The 25,665-nt window shown below is 38.0% G+C and overlaps 3 protein-coding genes across 3 annotated transcripts; 2 read left to right on the top strand and 1 right to left on the bottom strand.

Moving 5' to 3' along the window:
* The first annotated feature begins 10,393 nt into the window (after positions 1-10,393).
* Positions 10,394-11,246, top strand: LOC133737207 (NDR1/HIN1-like protein 10). Its single transcript, XM_062164816.1, has one exon. It carries the CDS (start codon positions 10,614-10,616, stop codon positions 11,244-11,246), a length of 633 nt encoding a protein of 210 aa, XP_062020800.1. The 5' UTR covers positions 10,394-10,613.
* Positions 11,247-12,067: 821 nt separating this feature from the next.
* LOC133736206 (presequence protease 1, chloroplastic/mitochondrial-like) lies at positions 12,068-20,487 on the bottom strand. The gene is made up of 19 exons (XM_062163650.1): positions 19,995-20,487; positions 19,704-19,887; positions 19,419-19,593; positions 19,200-19,332; positions 19,019-19,089; positions 18,278-18,361; positions 17,683-17,773; positions 16,611-17,131; positions 16,306-16,470; positions 16,012-16,230; positions 15,781-15,908; positions 14,495-14,684; positions 14,094-14,177; positions 13,905-14,002; positions 13,360-13,624; positions 13,116-13,278; positions 12,858-13,038; positions 12,575-12,646; positions 12,068-12,437 (listed from the first exon to the last, which is right to left on the bottom strand). Exons 1-19 carry the CDS (start codon positions 20,263-20,265, stop codon positions 12,296-12,298), a joined length of 3,237 nt encoding a protein of 1,078 aa, XP_062019634.1. The 5' UTR covers positions 20,266-20,487; the 3' UTR covers positions 12,068-12,295.
* A 2,907-nt stretch (positions 20,488-23,394) lies between these two features.
* On the top strand, positions 23,395-24,499 carry LOC133740025 (probable carboxylesterase 12). The gene has a single exon (XM_062167858.1). It carries the CDS (start codon positions 23,512-23,514, stop codon positions 24,454-24,456), a length of 945 nt encoding a protein of 314 aa, XP_062023842.1. The 5' UTR covers positions 23,395-23,511; the 3' UTR covers positions 24,457-24,499.
* Positions 24,500-25,665: the final 1,166 nt, after the last annotated feature.

Raw genomic sequence — 25,665 nt, forward strand, 5'->3', positions numbered from 1 at the left:
ATCATTCTGATCAGTGAACCCTATAATGAAAGACCACACCTCGGTTGCATATCTCATGGGAAGGAAACCTCCAACATGTATGGGAATAATCAGGAAGGATGCACATACAATTTCTGTACCCTAATTATGTTAGGAGTGAACATTCCCTAACGTACCGAATCCAAAACCATCAATCCTACGTACCTACGACAAACTGTTAATATTAGTCTCCAAATTTCATAGAGACGTGTCTGGACCGTTCAACAAATGTCTCTTATCCTTACCATTTCATGTCAGAATCCTAGAATTTTCATATAAGGTAAATGCATGATGCCTTTTTCAACACATTCTTTTATAGTTAAGGGGTTGCACCCCCCAAATCAAATATGGAATTCCCTACTTGACATCCTTACGCTGTCAAAATCATCACTCAACTAACTTGAATATCGAAGAATTTTTCACTGGTGCACACAAGCCCCTCTGACCATACACTTTTAATTTGCATGTCTCTCAAGATCCACTCTATAAACTAGAATTCTTCCTATCGACTCTCTCAAGCACGTTTGCTCTCAATTACTTACCGACTTCAGTAAACATAGCATTAATATGAAACACCTAATAAGCTGACGATAGAGAGGAGAGAACGTAGAGAAAATTGTGAGATTTGTAATTCTCTTCTAGCACTAACACCAACACAAAAAAGATGGGTTAGGCATGAACAAGTCTCGTGGTAGCCTTCATTAATAGCACTGAACAAAGCACGAAGCTTTGATATGCAGGAGCGGCTCTGGATGTGTCCGGGTAGTTCCGCCGCACAAGGCCTCCTCCTCTGATTTTGTGACACCTCAGTAAATTACCCCATATATATTTTGAGAATGTTATGATGAATTGAATGGTTTATGTAGTTCAGTTGGCATATCCATTTTGAGTTCGAATCCCTGTTGCACCTTGATTTTTTCCCTTCTTTGTTTCTTTATTTTTGTTGCTTTGCCTTCTTTTTTCCTCCTTGACTATTTTTCATAACCTTTTCTTTTTAACCTATCGGGTTCGAATCCCTGTTGCACCTTGATTTTTCGCCTTCCTTGGTTCTTTTTTTGTTGTTGCTTGCCTTATTATGTTCCTTTCTCCTTTTTTTTTTCTTTTATTATTTTTTCATATCCTTTTCTTTTTAACCTATCATAACCAAGGACTAAAATATCTTCAATATCCTTGATATTTTCTCAAAATTTCCGTTTTTCACAAGCACCTATATTAATTTTCACATTTTTCTAATATTTTATTTTAAGTCTATTTTTAGTTGATTATACAATTTTTATGTAAAATTTTGACAAAATTTCCATCGATATTCGATATTTTCTTCAAAATATCATTTTTTCGAACTATCGATATTTCATTATGTCCATGACTTTCAATATTTTAGTCATTGATCATAACACTTGTTTCATAATATATTATATGCAACACAATAATTTTATTTATTTATTTTTTCAATGGAGGCACAGTTATTAATAAAATTTCTCGTACATTTTTGCACCAAGCCTCCAAAATTTCAGGACATGCCCAGTTGATATGAAGCTGGTAGCCTTCTTGAGGACGCACCAAATGCGATCTACCACCGCAAATGATGGTGGAGACATATATAGTAGGGAAGGCGCGAGCCACCTACAAATGACAATGTTGCCGTCAGAAGGGCATCATCATAATCTACGAATTTGAGTCCTTGGTGTGCTAGGCTTGATTAAAAATTTGAGGGTTTTATTTTTATTTTTTCTTATTTTTTTATTAATTTTTTTTTTTCGGGTTGGTACGAATATGTGTTTGTTTACTCTTGCTTTATTATGTTATCCACACGTATTTATTTTTGCATCTTAGTTGTTTACCTCATGTAGTTCCTTCAAGAATCAAGATTATTGTAAACTTCGGAGGTTCCACAACTACACGACATCTTTTGGTATCTGTATATCTGAAGCTAAGCAAATTAGACTTAATTTGTAGGTTTCCTTCGATGTATGCATGGTTTGCATGAAATTTCTGCCTTCTCAAAGAAAAAAGAAGATATCAGTTTGTGTGCACTGCATTAACTTACTCGAAGGCCAATTAGCTAAACATGGCTTTTGAACTGTGATCAAATATCTGTTTGATTCTCTTTATCTGAATATTTGAATAAGAGAATAATTTCTGCCTCCTAATTTTTCTTTTACTCTTTCGACCTCTATGTACTCCAGAACAGTTGGAGAGAGTTATCCAAATTAAAAATTCAGTAAACGTTGCCCTTAGAATCTATCCATACAAGCATAGTTGAAAGTTGAAACTAGTTTACCGGTAGCACATGAAGGGGTATGAATTTCTAATGCGATTTGAAATGGTAAAATATACCTTTTTAATAAGGTCGTAGATATTGAAAGTTTGATATATATCGTCGGTCGTTTAAACGAGCTAGTAATTGTTTAACTCTATACAATAACAGTAGTCGTACTGTAAGGATAGATCTGGTCGGATTCTTGCTCTTAATAAATCTGTGTACGGGAGTATCAGATGACTCAAGTAGCTCATCTTAAAGTTGAGACCACAAGAAGAAGAAGAAGATTGCTTCCATGTAATAAACATATTGTGGAAGGTGAATTGATTCGAAAATGAGTTTCATTTTTTTGCGCCACTCTACAAGCAAGACAAGATATACGAAAAGAACACCCCCTCTCATAAATTGATAGTTGCCAAAGCCACAGAACGTACAGGGTTGCGTTGTAAGAATATTAGTGTTGGGACTCGGGACCAAAGCTGGCCAATATGTAGATTGAGAGATAAAATTCAAATTTTGCTTCTCTTTGTTTCTTTCTACTTTCACTAGCTAGTAGTAATCTTCTTGTGCTGAAGATTGTTCAAATTTAGATATTTGGCATCTGATCTTCTCCTTTTAACTTTGATCGATTCGGATGCTAACGTAGCCATCTAGCTCTCTCTCCCCAATTCCTTCTATATATCCTTCGATTGATTTTCGTTTCGATTCCGGGGAAGTATAAAATGAAGTTGAATCACAGTATGTGAATCTAACTCAACTATGATATCACAGAATTGTGTGCATATATGATCAATTTCACCTTCCATTCTTACTTTCTTAGTGTACTTTCTACGCCACCAATACTTTACTAATATACTACTGTAGCTCGTAGGTGTTTAATGTTGTGTACATATATGTATTTATGTGTGTAATATGTCACACTCATCCTGACTGTGACAATTAGGCTTGAGACTTAGGACCTAACATGCATGTAATAGACATATCATGCTACATCTTTCTACCAGTAAAGTTTTTTTTTTAATCTCTCATATCAGAACAGATATATGTGAACGTTGGGTATGCAGCAAACTAGCTAATTAATCAAGCAATTGGAAAAACTCCGACATCTTCCTTCGAAACTTTGAATTCTGGCCTAAGATGCATGTGAGAGCAATTAATTGCTGGCCTCTACAGCTCTACTGCATGTGTTAGAAGATAGAATCTCATATTAGAAACTCTCTAAGCCCGGTAGGTCTCGTTCAAAAGCCACTTTAGTTGATGTGTCCCAATCAATGTGCTCGGTAATGATGTTGTCATCACTGATGCGCAAGTTGCTGAAGTTTATTTTCAGTGTCTTGAGAAAGAAAAAAAGAGATTATTTCTGACACCGGTGCATTTGAGTTTGCTAAGCGCTTTTGCGTCAAGGGTGGACGCGTGGATTTATATGCCATGGCTGCGGGTTGTTTGCTTGCTTACCATCATCCATATGGTGGCTATATGTAAAAAATATCCATTCATTACGAAGGTTCATGCAAATCAAGTAACATGTTAGATCTTGAGCTTCTAGCTAGCTCCACATATTATTGATTGGTTTTTAGTTAGATGTCTCGATTTCTACAGGCCGGAGCCACAAGCTTGCATGAAAACTTCACTACTCATTATGGCTTTCTTTGATATATATCATCAAACCGGAGTTGGCCGGTAGGCTATAAATTGATCCACCTGCAGATTAAACCTAAGATCTTAATCTTGGTAACTGGAAATAAATTGGTTAGCTAGATACTACTGGATTCATTTAACTAGGGGCAGCTGATTCATAAGTGAGTGTTTATTAGGAGCTGAAACACCCAACTGATTCATTAGGACCACACTCCAAGCTCTACTTCTGGAATGTTGGGTGAGAAATTGAGAACGGTACTGTACTCAATGGGTAACCGTAATCTGTGCGTTCTTGCTCAGCTACATGTATGGCTATGGTATGGTGAGAAGTGAATGGACCACCATCTTCAAAAGCTGGGATAGTTCTACCTTACTTCTGAATCACTAGAAACAAGGTTATTCATATGTCATGAACTCATGACCGTCCTCAGCACGTATCATTATTACACTTCATTTCTATTAAACGTTTCAGCATATATATGATCGATCGATGTTGTTAGACATTACATGCAGCCTATTAGTTGGGGCTGGGTAGGAATATTGTATATCTAGCTTAAATCCTCTTTCGCGTCCACTGTACATCAACCTACACGTGGAGAGACACTTACATTTTTCCATAGTGATTGATAGAGAATTACGGGGTAACACTCTTATACCATGTTAGATAACCACCAACCCTAGCTAGAAGCCTAAATTAAGTTTTAAGAAATGGGCAGAGGATCGATGTACATCAAGTTGACAAATGCATGACAACTCCCTCAGCGATCACCCCGCAATGTAGCTCAATGAATTGATTAGTTATTAATTAGTAACTAAATCCTAACAGTGATTAGCGTGGGCATGCATGTCTAAGCTAGCTCTTAACTGTTCTTGTAGATGATTGGTGGATGAAAAAGAGAACAATCAATTATGGAGGAAAAACTACCTGCAGCCTCAAATATCTCTCTTGTTAATAGTAGTATGGTAGGTGTGGTGGCCCGGCAATTCTGACAAAGCTTGCTCGATCTGTATTGTATGTACCTTTGGTTTGGGAATCTAGCTAGCTAGACGCTAGTACAAATATGAACTAATATTAATGGTACACAGCAGAGTTCTGAAATGCACAGGCTGGCCGGTGGGTAAATGTTGATCGGTGAGTTTACAGATCTACTGAAATACTGTCAGTAATAATATCAGGAAGTTGAAACAGGAAGCTATTAAGTGGTTTAATTCTTCTTCTTTTTTTTTTTTCTTTTTTTTTTTTGAGAATGGTTTAATTCTTCTTTAAAACAGAGAAAGGAAGGGAAAATTTTATTATTCATAAAGTATGAGGAAGGACTAGACATGCAGAGGCGGCTGCCATCCAAAAGAGAGACTGTCATTCATCAACTAGCGTAGTTACAGATTGGATGAGCTGAAAGAACCCAAAAATCAGAAATCTTAATTAGATTAGATTAGGGAGTTTGACACTAATACCAGTCCATTTATTATTTTTGTTTAGTGAGTCGTGTCATACTTGTGTTCGTGCCAAATCATTGCCAATCCAAACCCCTATAAGTCTATAACTAAATAAGTCATGTTAACATGTTGGAGTTTATTGCAAAAATATGATCAATATTGACGGTTTTCCTTTTCTTTTTCTTGTTTTTTCCTGGGCGTCTTTATGTGGACTGAAAAGCTAGTAACAACTAACATTGGTAAAGAAAAAAAAGGAAGATCGACCTAACACTAATCACTATGTAGTAAATACAGTTAATTTTTCAGTTTAACTACGAGATATCCATACTCCAAGGCAGGTCTAAGAATTCAGGAGTTCAAACATTCATGACGCTTGAAACCTTTTAGTATATTGAACTAATTCCTTTTTTTTAACCAATCGGTATAGAACAATTATTAAATGAACCTAAACTAAAGATGCATAGCACACTAGATAAATGCATTTCAATCAATTTTTTTTTTCATGCAATTGAGAACCAACACTAAATTATAAAAAAGCCAATAATAGAAAATTAAATTCATAAGATGCATACAACAATATGATAGAATTTTTTTTTTTTTTTGAACGCGTGGGGTGTCAGTCCATTGAAGTAAAGTAGGAAACATTGCAAGAGATGACTCACCCAGACTCCGGGCAACGACAGAAAGAGTCATGAATGAAAAATCTAAGCCAAACCTAGACTAATCAAACATAATGAATCCATGAGATGAAGCTCAAGTGCTGTAGAAACCAAGTTCGACACTACTAGGATGGTCTCCGACGACAATCAAAAGACCATCCCAATTTATTCATGTTCCCAAGAAGCAACCCTACACTAGGGCACTCATGAGAGTGCATTCCTCCAGATCAGGGCGAAAGTCATTTTAAAGTAATAGACCTATTTTAACTTTGGTTTCTTTTGAATTACAATATGATAGAAACTTGAAACTGCAATATTAATTATTAATAATAGAATTTATCCAAAAAAAGAAACTACTGAAAAATAGAAGAGAATTGAAGAAGCAGTTGGAATTGAAACTAAGACTTCTAATCATTATGTTTCGTTATAAACTTTTGCCTTCTTATTGGCATGCAAAATTGGAGCAACCTAAATCGTGAAAATGAATTTGGAGCTAGATGACAATTCCTTCACTTTCAATTTTTTTTTTTTTTAACTTTTATATGGGAGGCTTTCAATTATGAACTATTACTCGCGAAAGATCAATTAATGCATCACTATTTTAGTTTTTATTTTTATCGCTGCGATTTTAAGAAACAATGGCAGAGAGGCGTAGTGGTTGTCAGGAGAGAGAAAGAAAGGCATTCTTTTATTATGATTACTATTCTATTGATGAAAAGTTCATTGAATTAGCGATTGAAATCGCTTAAGAGGACATCCCAATAGGGAGCATACAAAGGCCAGAAACGCCTAGGTCTTAAAACTAAAGTAGAGCAAACTAGAAGATGTACTACATCAACCAATTGCATGTTCTTGTAAAGCTCAATTCTGAAACTTTTCTAGAAACAACTAGCATATTTTGAAGGTAAATCTTCATCGTCCACAAGATAATTACCAACAACGAAACCATTGTCATGACCTTGAGAATTGTAGACCCAGCATTCAACACTTGAGATTTGGGTATGCAGAAGATCAGCAGACCAAACAAAACTAGACTCGACCCAGCATAAGGGACACTGCACGCCAATGCATGCAATTGTGGTACTCACAGTGCAACTATACAGAGAGTTTTTATAAAATCTAGAAAGGCTCAATCCACCTGAAATTAAGTCAGCAAACCCGAACATGTAAAAATAGCATAAAAGAACAAAAACTCAGGTCCAAAACCACCTGGGTCCCAAATCCAGACCCATATGGAGAGGTCTGTCCCAACAGAAGGTTGAATTGGACCCAGAAGCAGCCCAAATTCTCGAAAGGGTGATTTGATCTGGACACCCAAGGTCGGGCACCCTAATGTTGCAGCCTATTGCCGTTTAAAGCTGCCGTCCTCTGTGCCTCGACCGACCACGACTTCATGCACCTTCTGCCTCCATGCAACACCACCATCAGCATCATAGCTCGGAGTCTGAGAGGCCAAACCCAGAGCTCGAGCGACCAAGACCAGAATAGATAGATCCCCCAGTCGCGGCTACGTAAGATCTCCTCCAACCCAGGCCATACCAGCATCTCTGACGGCAACCGCGTCAAGGCCACCTACCAGAGAAAAAACCAGCCAATGGTTGCCAATGACCTCACAATCCAGACAAGTGCCGCCATCCATCTCGACCAGTCCTTCCGAGATCCACTACATTGGAACCGAAGTCCACCCTTTAGCCGCCCTCTTCGTGGCCGCCCTCGCCAACCAATAGAAAACCAAAGGAGATTTGCCATGGCAGATTTGTACCCATCAGGAATGCACCAGAAGAGAGAGGTCAACACACGCAATCGTTTTGGGTGATCGAGAAAGGTAGAAACACTACTGAGATTGTGCGCAACATGCTCGACACCGATGACTGCGTCGCTAGGGTTTGCGAGAGCGAGAGCAAGAGCAAGAGCAAGAGACATCTGATATTTTTTTCTTTCCCTATGGAATTATAGAGATATGATTAGTATTCTATTAAATACTTATCAATTGTTATCTTATTCTCAAGCACGAACATAATAGAGTCTATTTGACTCTTTTTTATATAACATTGGAAGTGGAATTGAACCGACTTAAACCTAACCCATTTTTCCATATTCTCTCACCACTTAGGCTAGCCGCGCCCATAGGCCGTCCTTAACGTTATACAAGCTTTTCACGAGCTTTCAAGATGAATATATTAAAGTTCAAACTTAACTCGCTTTCTCCATCAAACTTAAAATTGAGTTCAACCTCAACTCATTATTTCTTTAACGAACATGAGTTGAACGAGAACCGAGCTCAAATTAAATCCAACCAGTTTACGACCCAAAATGGAAGCGGTTTCTCTCCCATTTTTTATATGCACGCAGATTCTACCAAATTTTTTATTATTGAAAAAATCATTCGACATTCAGACTAAGAAAGAAAAGGGATGTCAACGTACATTAACTAATAAACCTTAGCAAATATGTGGCTCGCACAGAATGCGAAGCAAAAGTCACCTTGTTGGAAGCTACGTACCAGTAACTGCAATCAATCCCACCAAGGTCTACACGATCACATTTATATTCATCAACTGTCCACTGCAGACTGATCTGCACCATGTTTGGAAGGCGCTGCAGCTGCCTCTCCTCCTGTAGCAGATACATTCTCGTCCTCTACTTCTGCTTACCCTTCATCGATCATATTCTGGCTCATCTTCCTTCCCCAAGAGCCCAAACTCAAAGTCACAAATTCGGCTATGACTTTAATTTTAACAACACCAACAATACTTTCAGCTACAACCTCATCATTGACATGACCAACAGAAATCCCAACAAAAAGAAGAAATTCGCTCTTGTAACTATGACTTCGTCACCATTTACCAAGGCCACAAGAACACCACATCAATGTGGTCGTTGAAGGTCACAGTTGATGAAGTTTGGGAGATGCAGAGTTCCTAATTCAACAACGGGACTTCTGCTTGATTTACAGTATTGACGTGCAGCAAGGTTAAGAAGCGCAATCAAACGTGGTATCCATCAATTGCACACTAAGGGTTCCATTGACTTCCAGTGGAACATATTCTTTTCACGATCCTGATATTTGATGACGATCTATAATAACGTTTTCCATTCTATTACCTCAACTGTCAAAAAGCAGATTGATTATTTTATGAGTGGCTATGCTAGCCGATCATCGATCTTTTGTAATGGGAGTGTTGATCGATAAGTTGCCTCGTGTTGTAAAATATTCTGGCAACTTAAGGGATTGTTGATAAATTGTATCATATTTTATCCAACTGATGAGCATATGCTACGAACTCTTAGAGCCATCCTTAATTATTTGCAGTGTGGATTCATAAAACATGAGGACTTGAGGATATAAAGGAGGCCGCTGCCTGTGATGAAGTGAAAGGTGCACTGTTAGATAAAAGTTAGCAGAGAACCAACTGGAGCTGAAATTGATCTGATATGTCTGGAAACAACCCTGTTTAAGCTATGACCTATCTATTTGACTTGAAGTTTATAAGGTTGTATTCAGTCTTCCTGAATCCTGAGCAAGCAGTATCCATTATAAGGACGTTACAGCCAGGTTGTGCCGCTTACTTGCAGAACTTTATTCAATTGGCCAGTTGGGGACTCTATTACCTTTAGTGATGAACAAAGGCCTCTCTTTATGCTGCTATATATGGTCTTCCCATGAAGGAATCAAGGAAGACAATGTACAAAGATGAGAAAGCAAAAGATGTTCCTGCGGTGAGTTACATACTCAGATAGGGGAGGCCAAAATCAATGAAGCTGAAACTGTTACGACTATATACATGCAGTGGAAAAGTTTGTGTCTTTGCTGTCTCACTTTGAATCCAATCGTGGATGCATTTGTTAGAACCTTATGAAACTTCAAAGTGCTTACTAGTTTTCCCCTTGGGATATGCAAAAACCAAACCGGCCAAAACCAAAGACAATTGATTAGTTTAGTAAAACACTGATTTGTCATTTGTGTTTAATGTTGAATCAAACCTATTCGGAAATCGAAATCAGTCTAGATTGGTTGACCAATTGCTCAAACTGACGTTAAATTTGAACCAAACCACCAGTTGTATGTTGAACCCAAAAGAGTACTTTCTCCGAGATATATACAATTGCTATGTAAGAGAAAGCACTTGGTGTTCTCCTTTTGTAGCCATGGTTTTCTCGAATATTGCTTCGCATCTATAGATAGAGTTGAAAACTAGATGAAAAGTCGTCTACAAGAATATAAGTTTAGACAAAAAAGGAGAAATATGAAAATAGTCTTTTTTATATTGTCTACATTGTAAGCATTGCTTGAGTTATTGATCCATCTAATCAAATCGCCTCTAATTGCGTTGGTCAATACACAAATTTGTATTAGTCGACATTGTCAACATAATTTAATAAACCTGAGAAAGCCACATGCAGTTCGAAGCAAAAGTGAGCTGTTGGGAGCTACCAGTAAGCAGTTACTTGCTGAGCACCTCCTTCCGGCCTATTTGACTTTGAAGTAGCAGGCACATGCCGTACAGCCATTTTGATCACTATAATCATGATCATCAAATCATTACACCTATATTTATGCATATACGTTATCACATTAGATTCCTCAATTGTTCCACACCATGTTTGGAAGGCGCTCTAGCTGTTTTTGCTGCTTCTGTAGCATATACTACATTCTCATCATCTGCTTCTCCTTGTCCTTCCTCATATTCTGGCTCATCTTTCTTCCCCAAGAGCCTAAATTCACAATCACAGATGCCTCTCTGACCCAATTCAATTTTAACAAGACCAACAACACTCTCAACTACAACCTCGCCATCAACATCACAATCAGAAATCCCAACAAAAGGGTGGGCATCTACTACCGCCGCATCCAAGTCATTGCCAACTACCGAAAGAAGAGATTTTGTCTTGTGACTTTGACTTCCTCACCATTTTACCGAGGCCACAAGAACACTACAGATGTGCACGATGTGCACATTGAAGGATCACAGTTGATGAAGTTTGGGAATGCCGACATTTCCCAGTTCAACAAGGAGACTACTGCCAGAGTTTACAGTATTGACTTGCAGCTTGCTCTTCGGATAAAAGCCAGGTTTGGCAAGTTGAAGACACGCAATTACAAGCCTTATCGCAAGATCGATTGCAAACTTAAGGTTCCATTGAGTCTCAATGGAACATATGCAAATGGCTTCAAGGCTAACAAGTGTAGCAACGTTTATTTCTTTCACAATCCTGATATTGATGAAGATTAATACTAACGTTTTCCATTCTATTATCTCAATTGTCAAAGTGCTGATTGATTCATGAGTGGCTATGCAAGCAAGCACTTTTCGTCTTTGTTTATATTCTCTTTTTATCTTCTTCTCTTTTCCATCTGCATTGTGGTTTTGATCTAACCCATTTAAGCATCACCGGCCAGTTTACAAGAGATTGAGGTAGCATGAACAAAGATGAACATAAAAATGTACAAAGATGAAAAAAGCAATAGAAGTTCCTGTGGTGAATTACATTTTCAGATACTCATTGAGAGGAAAACCCAGTGATGCTGAAACAGTTACGACTATACACCATGCAGTGGAGAAGTTTGTCTTTGCTTCCTTACTTTGAATCTAATGGGGATGTACGCCTCGCTGAAGTTGATTTGGGAAAAGAATATGTTGATGTCCCTGTAACTTAACGAATCAACTCCCAATGTTGACAGGGTTTCTTTTATGAAAAATTAAAGATATTTGGCGAGTCGCTTGCTGATATACTGTTATATCCCACAGACGTTGTCATGGACAAGAAATTGAAACTAGAAGATCGAAGAGAGCTTTGTTTTTAGAAGGTGATAAATAATCTAGGTCTTGATAACGTCTGTGATGCAAAGCCATTACTCGACGGGAGGGATATAAAAGACGTTTTGCCAATTAAATCTAGGATGCAAGTACTTTCTGTTGTCAATAAATGGGCAACAGAAAGTACTTGCATGGCAGCTTGCTCATTCTTGAATGAAGGAAACACATTCTTCAAGTACCGGATCTGCTGGAGATGTTGAGGAATTAAGCAGACCCAAAAACAAGACAAGCAAAACTCCAACAAAATGACATGTTTTACTGGGTCAAAAGAATCGGATCCTCACTGGTCAGTGTAAAGCACATAATTTCAGTAGCCAGACATGGTACACCTTTAATGCATTCCAAAATTTCTTTTCTAATCTACTATGTTGTATTGCTTTTCTATGTGGACGGGTGGAAACAGAAACAACACATCAGGCGCCCGTTGCTGTATAAATTAGAACAGCAATGCACGAATGCCTGTCTTAGAGGGCTTTCTTCACTTCAAATAAGTTTGATCTTTCCTTTTGTGCTGCATCAACATCATCTGGAGATGCCACTGCAACAGCAACCCCTTTGTCTTTAACTGCATCAATTGCATTTGCAAACTCCTTGAAGTCCTTCAAGCTGTGGGACAAAGGCATAGTAAGTAAAAAATCATGAATATAATAATTCTTCATAAGCATCTGTCTTAAAATAATTAAATGTTTGGTATAACAATCAGCATCTTAGTCCCTTCGGGGACATCCGATCAGCATCTTTACCTTGTTGACAATATCTCTTCTCGCCTAATTTTCCTTTCCTCATCTGAAACTCCCAATAAATACCGCATCAAACTGCAGAAAATAAAAAGAAAACTAGGTTAATGGTAAATACAGAAACATCTGAGGGGATCACAAATGAGTTTTTATGGCAGGTTGTATAAGTTCACCAAATTGTTTCCATCTACAGGCATATTTAAAGATAAAACAATTGTTTTCTCGTTCCCTTTTGTATCATAATGGCTGATAAGAATCTCTATAGAAAGAGGAAGTTATCTCCACATACCTACTATAACCTTTGGCATCAGGAAGCTGGTATGAATCAACATCTCCAATTGTTCCAATGATGGACTTTGTGAGAGTTTCTTCATCCAAATCTAGTTGGCGTAGAAATTCCCCAGTTCCATCATATATATCAAGTGTCTTTAACAAGTTGGGGTCACGATAAGATAAGAAGGAGAACACACCTACATCAAATTCGACAATGTTAGGTTCTGATAGCACATAAAATTCCATACAAACATAAAACAGATGATAGTTATACCGGAGTGACTATCGAAGTCGCAAAAGCCTCCATATGCTCCACCACTAACTCGTACACGATCCCACAACCATGTATTACTTATGTATTTAGAGATAACATATGCACTTCCATTAAGTTGATACCCAGTGTCATAAATGTTGGCTGCTTTTCCAACATAATTAACCTGTAGAATGTAAGAGGTTAGAATAATTACTCCAACAAATATGGAAAAAAGAAACGTGCCGATAAAGAATTGCACTCTAACCTGAGTAGGTATAACAATGGCTTCATTTATAGAAGGTAATCGAGCATTCCAAGTAGTTGTTGCAAGGGGAGATTTGAGAGGCAGCAAATTAAGAAATTCGCCAACAAACTTCTCAGAGTTGGTAAGATTCTTTCCTTCAGCAGTCATATTAATCAAGCAACCCTCCTGTGAAAGTAAGGACTTGCGAATCTCCTCAAGAGATGAAGATATTCTCTCCCAATCATTATCAACTTTTTCTTCAAGAGCTTGTAGAAACTCCAAGTAACTATGTAGACAGAAATTACACAAACTGTATCAGAAACTGTATTGGTAGAAAGAAAGAAAAGAGTTGATTTCAATGTATATATAGATTAACAAGAAATCAAAAATCTAGAAAGCTTTTCACAATTATTCATCTCATAAAAGTGGGGAAAAAAATTGGACTCGATCTTAAGCTCTGAGACAACTAAATCGCAAACTCCACGCCTCTGATGGTACACTTCAAAATGAGAAGATAGTGGACACTTGGCCAAGATGTCAAATCAGTAGAAAGTTTCGGTCCAAACCTGAAACCACCCATTTGTTCAGAAATCCACCCCGCAACATTTAGCTTTGCATCCATCCTTGCAGCAGCAATTCCATGACCGCTACCTCTCAATCGGTTCTGAAAAGGAGTACCATAAACTCTTTAAGCTGTGATTACTAATATTAGGATCCCGTTCTGTTGAAATGTTATTTTATAAAACATAATATACCTCCATTCTAGCTTTGCTTTGGGAAACAAACTGCTTAAACCGCTGCTGGTCTGTAAATTGGACTTCTTGAAGAATACAGTTGATCTGCAATAACATATTCATTGGTCATTCAAATATTTCTTTTTGAGAGTTATTCCTCTAGCCAGGTGCATAAGCAGTTTCCTACATCTGATTATTGTAACCTCATGGTGCCAAAAGTAGGACACGAATAAAGCATCACTGTGAATGAAAAATTGGGACCTTAGTGCAACAATTAATCAAGACGAGTTCTAAGCAATAAGTACTAACAGTATAATGAATTATCTAAGTACATCAAAATCTTCACATAAATTAATCCATAAGTAATGAAAACTGAAATTAAGCGTTTGGGGGGAAAGAAGAAAAGAGAGGGGGGAGGATACCAGATGAAATAGATCAGCCGCACGTCCTGCCATGGCTTTGCCTCGAACAATTATATGGCTACAGGGATCCTTCTTGCCCCGGACAGATGATGTCAGTGGATAAACTGATATCCCTCCAGTTTTTCTTCCAATCAACTGATTAAGTTCCACAAAACTCAAATCTTTGGTTCCCATCTCCAGCAATGATTGACTGTTAAGAACATCATGATACAGTCAGCCAATATTTCCCCCAAAGAAAGAATTTTATTCTTAAATAAGCATGTAAATCTTGACTGGTACTTTGTCCATAATCATAATTATTAAACGATGTCAGTAAAAAAAAGAAAGAAAAAGAAAAAAAAAAAAGATCCACTAGTCTGTGGCTCTGCAGTATTCATGTACTACCACTGCTACTACTACTACTGCAGCTGATTTCTCATTAAGGTTTGATATATAGAATTGTCTTTTCTTTTCTTGGCACGATGTGTTGATACAATTAGTGGAAACGAACATGAGTATCTTATTCAACAGACAGGGTATTCACCCTGAAATGTGTAGTCTTGTAGTTTACAGTATCTATACATGTATTCCCCTAAATTAAATAGGTAAAAGAAAGAAACAGTTATGTGCAGTTTGCTGTAAACAACATATAGTCGACTAATTATGCATAATTCCCATGGATGAAAAGTCTCATTTTTCCACAAGGGGTTTCAGAAATGGGCAGACAAGTTTTGGTTTTAAGTACCAAAGACACCATGTAGCTATAGATCAGGGGTTCTAAACAAATGATAGCATTGCCCGCGAGACTGACATAATTTAAGAATTGAAGAGACGTTTTTTTAACTAAAAGAGTCGCATAACAAAAGACTAATAAAAAAGGGCATTAGAATCAGTTTCTCTCATTGACTAATCTGAGGGAGTTGGTGTGGAACGGGGATCAACCTAAGCCTTCTCCATTTTCTTAATTAATGACAGGTAACTGAAACTAACACAATGACAAAGTATATCTAACAAATGGGAGCATTCCAGTTTGGTCCCTAGAGTATTATGTTTTACCTTGACAACTGGAGGCTAAAGTAGAAATCTTTTGTATGAATTTTATATCCCATAAACTACCAGATAGTGAAATTGGAGAATCAATTAGTTTGTGCTCACATAAATTACCATGGAAAGCAAACTAAAATCAATCAATTTTTGAGTTTCTTCAGAAGTTGACCTTCCATTAAGAAAAGTTCATCTGTAGAACATCATGTTATGAATAGCAACTAAGAAATTTCAAGTGACTCATATTGAAGACAACATCTTACCAAAAAAGAGGTACCAAAGGAAGGAGCTCTTGCTTGAGTGAACTCATATTGAACACAACTTCAGTGTAGAGAACATCATTTGTGAAAAGGTCATGCTGCAAAACTTTAACTCCATTGATATCCCCAACCTACATTTAACAGACATTTTCTTATTTATTTACTTTTTTTTTTAACTAACCAATGAGTAACTTGTATGACACTGGAACACAAAAAATTTAAGGCGATGTTAACCTCTGTGGGAACAGGAATAGGTTCCTTTGGAATGTCAAGCAAAGAGAGGCTTGGAACACTTCTCAGAGCTTCTGGTGGATCAGGAGTTTCCTGCTTCAGTTTCAGTTCTTGTGTAGCGCGTGCTAGCTCAGCAAGATCTTCTTCCGTCATACCTGCTTTTACTTTCTCCAAAATTTCTTTCTCAGCTGCTTCATCACGAGAAGCTTTTTCTGGATCAGGCTGACAAAGATCTTACTAGTTAGGAGTAATGAAATGAGCAAGCAAGCTTTGGGAAAAAAATATACAACTGATTACCTGCATTTCTACCACAACTCGATGAGGATTGTTCAAAATAAATTTCTCTATTAAAGGAGAGAAAACGGCTTTAGAGCCTTCCTGTTCTATTCTTGCTTTTAGTGCCAGTAAAGGTTTCTCATACTTCAATGGCTGAAATGGATCCATATCATATATCCACTTTCCCTTTGGGAAAAAAAAAAAGAAAAAAAAAAAAGAACTGAATCAAGCTTGTGATCAAGAATAAATGGTCAAAAGAGATGACAGGTATTTTATTGAACAAAAAAGAACGAAAGAAAGAAAACACTAAATAGGTTGATAAGTACCATGGATCGAAGCATTAAGGACAAACCACGAGGAAATGATCCGGTGTTGTTTTCCCTGAGAGAAAACTCAATGGTATTCATGGATGCTTCTACAGCAGCTGTATCGAACCCTTCTTCCGCTAATTTTTTAAGTGTACTCATGACTAATTCTTCTACCTTTTGAATATTATCTTGAGAAACACCCTTCAACCCGATACTAAATTGAGGTTGAAGAAGCTCATCTTCAACCCCGCCTCCAATGATAGCTTCTCCCAAGCCACTTTCCAGCAATATTTTCCTCAATGGAGACGCAGGAGTTCCCAACATAAGATGATCTAAAAACCCAAGGGCAAGCTCAGTTTCCAAGTCCAGGGGTTTCTCAGAGAGCAGCCAATTGATGCATACCATGCCTTTTTTCTTTAAGTCGCCGCCTTCACCAGAAGGATATGTCTCAGAAATCCTAACTGGTTCCGAAAATAGTTTTTGTGTTTGAACCCTTGATTCATTTGGAGCTGAACTTGCATCAAACATGTCTAGGTACTCTGTAAGATAGATTGAGAGAGAGTAAGAGTAGGAGTAAGATGCTATAGATTGAAAATATATTACTCCACAATGTTAAACATGCTTTTTTTTTTTTTTAGTTTTTTTTTTTTTTTTATCTTGCACTGAATAAATGATGGCAGCTTGTGACAGAGGATGTTGCTGTAAACAGCTGTTCTTTCTCAATTTTGTAACCTACACATCCCTTCCTAAAACAAGTTGGTTATAAAACCAAAATGACAAATCATTTGGTGATTCACAGTTAAACCATCTTAAATAAAAGAAAAATAGTCGAATGCACATAACGAGTGATCGAAATACTGTTTTTTATCAAAAAGAAAATGATTGTATTTATTTTTCATGGTTTTAACACCAGATTAGCATCTATGACAGTGATCACTTCACAATTCTCATAAGTTTTCTATAAGGAAAACTCCCACTTCTATGGCACAGAATATCATAGACATGATAGTTTGCAGGCAAACAAAAGCACTTCAAATGTATGTATGTATGCATGCATGTTAGCATGTATAAGCTGATCAAAATTTAATACCACTTAAAATGCGTAGGCGCTCAGTTGGATCATCATCTCCATAGAACCAAATCCTGGCATTGCTCGGATGGTAATATTTACGGTGAAATTCCTGTAGTTGTTTGTCATAAAGAAGAGCACAATTACAAAAGTCTTAACTAATACATGCAATATATATCACAAACTATTCCATTTTGTAGCACATTAGATCAAAAGGCACCGCTAATTCTACTAAAAGTCACTGTGACTGAAGTACAAATTCTCTTAAGCAGCTACTGTAAACACTAAACACTCTTTCTCAATCAAATCTAAATACAGTCATTCTACAGCCAAAATGGTCCAGAACTTCAGATGATATGTCAGAAGCATGCTAAAATTTTCCAGTACACTGCCTGTAAGATTGCAGAGAATGTGCTTAACATAAACAATCTACCAAAACTCACCAAAAAATCTAAGTCTACAAATAGAAAAGTTAACCATCCTCAACTAAAGGCACCATAAGTCAACTAGACCAAATCACAATATCTCAAAGGATACAACACCTCAACAATCAGATATTTGAAATCCTATCCTAGTATTATGACATAAATAGCTCTCCTCAGTTAACACAACAAACCTTAAATTCCTCATAAGTCAGCTTGGGAATAACTTTTGGATCACCTCCACTGTCCACACCATAGGTGTTGTCTGGAAAAAGAGCCTGTCGAAAAAGTACGTTAAACAATTACTACCAGAAACCAGAGATATTCTATAAAAGTAGGCAACATGACAACAAACTGGTGACACTCAAGTCTTTCAGACTCGAAGAGCCATTCAATATTTAAGTAATATGATCATTGACAATAACAAAGATGATTCTGTAGCTTAGCATATCAGCAACATAGATGGCTGGTATACTAAGAGCAAACGCCCTAACAAAATCTAGAATTCATGAACCCTAATTACATGATTATAGCAACATCAGTGTAACCAGCACATAGTAAACTGAGAAAGCTTACTGGTTTAGACATACATCCGATTACATAAAACATTCAGCTTAAACTTATCTGTTAAAATGAAATCCCTAGATAACTTTCCTCTCAACTAGTTACATAGTTTCCTAGAATTGACCTTGCTAGCAGTTCAATAACCAAATTCAGGTGACAATTCATATACACAAAGCCATTTATGAGAGGAGATAAGATAAGAGACAGGAGGTAGGAGGGACAGAGAAGAGAGCATCTAGCTTTGTTCATTTGGAACCAGCAAGAGGATAATGAGAACTCAAAAGGAATATTTGACACTCAATAATTAGCCTATAAGGATGTCAAAATCCAGACTACCAGAACAAAAAATTTAGGTTGCAGAGAAAACTTGCCTGTTGAGCAATCCGCCCTAATATATTATCAGGCTGGGAGTACACCCCTTTCATCTCATTGAAAACAACTCCTGAAAGTAAGAACAAAATTGATTTAAAAAGAAATCAGGCATCACTTGGGAATGGGCAAAAAAAAACCCAAAAACAAAACAGAATGTGGGCACTTCTAACTATATCCAACCTTTATAAGATATGTCTTCAGCAGGATCGTTGAGCTCATAGTGCCAGCCCTCCTGCTGGAAAGTCTGGAAATCCTCCACGCATTTTGGAAAGAACACAGCATCCAGGTACACATCGACCAGATTATAGAAATCCTGAATTAAAAAAAGAAAAGAAAACCACTTTTCAGAACACAGAGGCCGTATAGGTGGTGTGCGGTTGTTCTCAAACTCGTTTCTACCTTTGAATTTGTGGAGGCAACAGGGTAGCAAGTCCTATCAGGATAGGTGAATGCATTGAGAAAAGTATTCAAGCTCCCTTTCAACAATTCCACAAACGGCTCTTTCAAAGGGTATTTCCTAGAACCACACAACACACTGTGTTCCAAAATGTGTGGGATTCCAGTCGAATCATTTCTGCAACAACAAATAGAACAAGGTCTTGATTATATAATACAACAAGCAAATACTAATCAAATGCATCCTAATCCTAAAAGAGAGTTGATTTTGGAGTAATATATACTCACGGTGGTGTTCGGAAAACAATGCCGAAAACCTTGTTCTCATCGTCGTTGGAAACAGAGATCACCTGTGCACCCGTCTTTTTGTGCTTAAAGAGCAGAGCTTTGGATTTACACTCTCCTATAAACTCTTCAGCGACCTTCTCGAATCCCAGCCGTTCCGCAACCTCATCGGAAACCCCAGAGAACTCTACACCCGCAAAAAAAAATAACACCCACTCAATCAAAACGACGACGCATTGGGGGGAAAAAAAAGGAGGAAAGCTAGGGTTTTGAGACTGAGAGAGAAGAGTTTACCTGACGGCGAGGGGGTTAGCGGCGTGGCGACAGCGCGTGGGGAGAGGGAGGAGAAGCGCGTGGCGAAGTGGGTGGAAGCGGCGGGGAGTGGTAAGAGGCTGGTGCGGCGGAGGGGGCGGCCGGAGGAGGGTCGGAGAATCGGACGGTGGCGATGGGTTCTGAGAGCAGAAGAAGAAGAAGAGGAGCGAGAGAATCGAAAGAATGGGATAGAGGGGGGGCGGAAGGAGAAGAAGGCTCTATTAGTGCAGGAAAGGAGAGCTGCTCTCTCCATTTTTGTGGCGTGCAATGGAGAGTTGAGCGGCCAGTGATGATAAAGATTTGGTTTTTAATGGGTTTTTGATTGCTGGGAGGGAAATAATATCAGAGGGTTAAGTAGTGAAGGGAGGTTTGTATTGGTGGTTTGGGTGATACCAACAGAGCTTTCTTGCCTAGGGAGTAGACAGATTCATGGCTCTCATAGTTTGCTCGAAATCTTGGTGTGGAGAGTGGAGTGAGGACTACGAAACTAGTGTTTGTTTCTTTTGTGTTTTTGTTTTCTTGGTTGACAAGTGAAAAATGAAATATAGACAAAAAAAAAAAGGAAAGTGAAATCTCCCAATAGAAGAGGAGGCTTGTGGATTAAAGAGCATATATTTATCACTACATAAGACTTGTTTATATTCCAATTCCTTCATTCGAAGAAATGTATGTGATGTCGATGTGTGATGGTTTGTTCTTGATAGATATAAATGTTAATGTATGTTTTATTAATGGTTAATAATAATGCATAGAATTATTATTCGATAAGATTAATCACAAAATGATAAAAATGACTATCGTTAAATGAAGTTCAACTTCAATGGTCGGTGAGTCGTGGCATGTTGGTTAGTTAGCCCAACTAACACCATGGAGGCCATGAATTCAAATCTCACTGATATCAAAAGTAGTCTAGAATTAAAAGAGGAAAAAAATTCAACTTCAATGAATCAATTTACTAATGAATGAATAACGCCAAAGGGTCATGAAAGCCAAGACTACTTTAGCAATTTCTTTTTGTGCTCGAGACCCTTTAGGTTTTCCTAATTTTTGTTTTAGCTAGTTTGTAGTTTTTTAGTTGTTCTTGAAGAGCAATGTCTCTTCAATCTTTCAAGGGGTAAGGTTGTTGTCTTCCCCTTGCCCGTCTTGATGTACTAGTTTTTCTTTTTTCAATAAATTTCCCTCGTTCTGTCGAGGTTTGCCAAAAAAAAAAAAAAGAACATTGACATCCATACTTATGCACACACCCAACTCCACATTTTATGGAGTTTTGATGAAGTTCAACTTCAATAATCAAAACGAAAATACAAAAAGCAAGCAAACCAACAAAGAAAAACAAAAAGTTAATTAGAATTACTTATCGAGTAGACAGTACTAGGCCCGAAGCCTATGCATCAAAATCATACGTTGCAGCAAACCGCTAATATTTTTGTTATTCAGAATAATTTTCATAGAAAGTACTATTTATGCAAGATAACAGGATAGGTTTTCGATCTTTTGTGATGCATGTTCCATAGGCTTGGGTTTGATTTTGTTCCGAACGTCATCCCTGGCTTTCAATGTTTCAATGCTACATTTTATGCCTCCAAATCATCAACTTTCTTCATATATAAACATTTGCAGCTTTTCCTTAATATCCTTTTGTAAGAAATCTACATCTCCCATGTTAATGAAGTGTCAACTTTGGAAAAGAGTGAATCAACCTCGTTTACAACCTGTTCAATGCGAAACTTGATCGATGTCGCCAACTCCTTAATGGCAATCACAGTTCCAGCTTGCATTGAGTTGATCTCCGCTTTCCCATCTTCCAAATTGTTTTCATAAGCTTCAAACAAGGAGTTAATCGCCCCATGAGAGCACAGCAGATCCAGCAATTACTGTAATCCCGCCCTTAAAAGCAGATCCCCTAGCATTAGAATTAATGAATTATTAGCAACAGCTTCCATACCTTTTGCAATAAGTGAGTAATCCACCACAAGTGAAGTAAATTAATGGACCAGAAGCACAATCAGCTGCAACACGTATGATGTCCAATAACACTTCGGCACCTGCAAGGCTATAAAAAGTAAGCACAGTAAGTACCCGCAGCCACACTAACATACACACCGTCTTTGATACTCTCTCAAGAAAGAACACGTTCATGCGCCTTTTAAATACCTTCTTTTTCTACTTTCCAAAGTCTTGAATATCTCGTTAATTAAACTGCGTGACCAAACATTGGAGCTAGCTTTTAGAGCAAGCTTTCCGCTGAATGAACGTCAACATATATCCTCAGAGACCTTGAGATTTTTCAGTTTCTGTAAAATATATCATCTTGCAGTGCTGGGATCCTCTCAATTGTTGAACCACGTAGTCCATATATGAATGACTATCACGAGCGGACTGCGGACTTTACGAACTTACCCAAAGCTGAGCAAAAATCTAGCAGCTGCTGGCTATCATTGACGTAATTGTTCACAACGAGTAGAAAACTTTGTTCCCGTGCAATATTTCCTCATTGCAGGCAAGATTGCAGTCGCGGACTGCCTATTCAAGAAAGATACCAATATTGTGAAGTTATCTGGGATAACCTATCCAAAAAGTCAAAAACTATCCCTATTTAGTGTGTTGTTTACCGCGTCATTCAGATTAATATATTATATATGCATGCAACATATTATGCCTACAAGATTTAACGCCTCCATACTCCCATGAGGCTTAGGATAAGGTTTGAACTTCGACCATTATCGCACGGGCACAATGGGTTGATTCAAAAAATATTGAAGCTCAAAACAAGCTTCCAGAGGCAACTAATCGCAATATGGGCTACGAAACTACATTCCAATGATCTTTTTGGTAAGACTCCATACGGAGACAATAATATTCACTTAGCGATTGTGGGGAAGAGTTTTTATTCGTTTATCTTTAATTACTTACCGGATTTTCTTATTTTTCTTTTGGTCAAATTCATTAGGCAGGATTTGACGACAATTCCAAATAAAATGAGAACAGTGATTTCGACTTTCGAGGAAGATATTCCCTCCTTCCAGAAAATATGACTATCCACATGACCACACACAATTGGAATATAAATTCACAGCTAGCTGGGCTCCATTTTCATAAGCTGATGAATTCAGTGCCTACCATATTTCACTAGCTAAATTCCTCTACGTATTAGTTCAACTGCTTGCTCATCCCTCTTTATTCTTTCGAACTATTCCAAGATGCATGAGGAAGAATATAAGGTCGATTGCAAAAAATGGGGTTTGTAATCACAAGGTATTGACTAGCCCCGTTATTCTCCCAATGAACAGTTCGAGAGCGTCATGCATGATGTAAGAGATCAAGTCTTCAAAGACTTGTCTAAAAACTCAAAACATATTTTCAACCTTGAAATTACAATTCCAGCGTCACAGAAAATCCACCAACAAAAACCAAAAACGTAGCTATATATTAAGAGGGAACAAGCCCTCCTTTCTCATCCTTACATATCAGTTGTGCTCTGTTTATCATCTCTTCAACCATGAGCGATGAACTAGCCCATGATTTCTTTCCCATCATCAAAGTATACAAAGACGGTCGAGTCGACCGACTCTGGGGCACATCCACACTCCCTGCATCCATCGATCCCCAAACCGGTGTTCAATCCAAAGACGTCGTCATCTCAACCGCACCACCCGTCTCTATAAGGCTTTACATTCCCAAATCCACCACAACCGAGTCAACCCGGAAGCTCCCTCTTCTGGTTTACTTTCACGGCGGTGGCTTCTGCAATGGAAGTGCTTTCTCTCCCACTTATCACAACTACCTCAACTCTTTAGTCTCTGAAGCAAATGTTGTAGCTGTTTCTGTTGACTATAGGTTGGTGCCGGAGCACCCTCTTCCGGCTGCCTATGAAGATTCATGGGCCACTCTCAAATGGGTGGAGTCCCATTTCGCAGGAAACGGCCCGGAAGACTGGCTGAACCGGCATGCAGAATTGAACCGGGTTTTCTTTTCAGGTGATAGCGCTGGGGCTAACATAGCTCACCACATGGGTTTGAGAGTTGGGTCTGAGAAGTTGGTGGGTTTTAAGCTGAATGGGATTGTTCTGGTGCATCCATACTTTTGGGGTGAAGAACCAATAGGGGGAGAGCTAGCTTTGGCTGAGAATCATACAAAAATGTTGGCTGCTTTGTGGAGGTTTTGTTACCCTTTGACTAGTGGATCCGATGACCCGGTTCTCAATCCGGGTAAGGATCCGAAGTTGGGGGAGTTGGGTTGTGAGAAAGTGTTGGTCTGCGTTGCGGAGAAGGATTCGTTGAAAGATAGGGGGTGGTATTACAGTGAGGTGTTGAAGAAGAGTGGATGGAATGGAGTAGTGGAGGTTATGGAAGCAAAGGAGGAGCAGCATGTGTTCCATTTGGTCAATCCTAGTTGTGACAATGCTGTGACCATGCTCAAGAAGTTAGTTTCTTTCATAAATTAGTTATTGTTTTCGATTCTGATAAGCAGCTACGTTAAACACTAAACACTTTCTTAATCAAAGTTAAATACAGTCATTCTACAGCCAATATGGTCCAGAACTTCAGATGACATGTTGGAAGCATGCTAAAATTTTCCAGGACACTGCTTATAAGATTGCGGAGAATGTGCTAAATATAATACTAACAATCTACCAAAACTCACTGAAGAGAAAAAAAAAAAAAAAAAAAAAATTCTGATTCTAAGTCTACAAAAAGAAAAGTTAACCATCCTCAACTAAAAGCACCATAAGTCAACTAGACCAAATCACAATATCTCAAGGTTACAACAACTCAACGATCAGATATTTGAAAACCTATCCTAGTATTAAGACATAACTAGCTCTTCTCAGTTAACACAACATACCTTAAATTCCTCATATGTCAGTTTGGGAATAACTTTTGGATCACCTCCACTGTCCACACCATAGGTATTGTCTGGAAAAAGAGCCTGTAGTAAAAGTAAATCAAACAATTACTAACAGAAACTAGAGGTATTCAATAAAAAGTACTATACAAATCGGGCAACATGACAACAAGGTGGTGGCACTCTTAAGTCTTTCACAGACTCGAATGGCCCTTCAATATTCAAGTAATATGATCATTAACTATAATAAAGATCATTCTGTAGCTTAGCAGATCAGCAACATAGATGATTGGATACTAAGAGCACACACCCTAACAAAATCCAGAACTCATGAACCCTAATTATAGTAACAATATTAGTGTAGCCAGCACATGGTAAACTGAGAAAGCTTATCGGTTTACATAAATCCGATTAGATATAACATTCAGCAACAGCTTCCATAACTGTTGGAATAGTAAGCACAATCAGCTACATCACGTATGATGTCCGGTAACACTTCGGCACCTGCAGGGCTATAAAAAGTTAAGCACAGTACGTAAGTATACCCGCAGCCACACTAACATACAGTCTTTGATATTCTCTAAACACGTTCATGCTCCTTTTGAATACCTTCTTTTTCCACTTTCCAAAGTCTTAAATATCTCGTTAAACTGCGTGACCAAACACTGGAGCTTTTCGAGCAAGCTTTCAGCTGAATCCCGTCAACATCCTCAGAGACCTAGAGATTTTTCAGTTTCTGTAAGATCATCTTGCAGTGCTCGGGTCTCAAAGTATTGTTGAACCACGTGGTCCATATATGAATGACTAT

This window comes from Rosa rugosa, chromosome 3, assembly GCF_958449725.1.
Source record: "Rosa rugosa chromosome 3, drRosRugo1.1, whole genome shotgun sequence".
Classification (NCBI taxonomy): Eukaryota; Viridiplantae; Streptophyta; class Magnoliopsida; order Rosales; family Rosaceae; genus Rosa; species Rosa rugosa.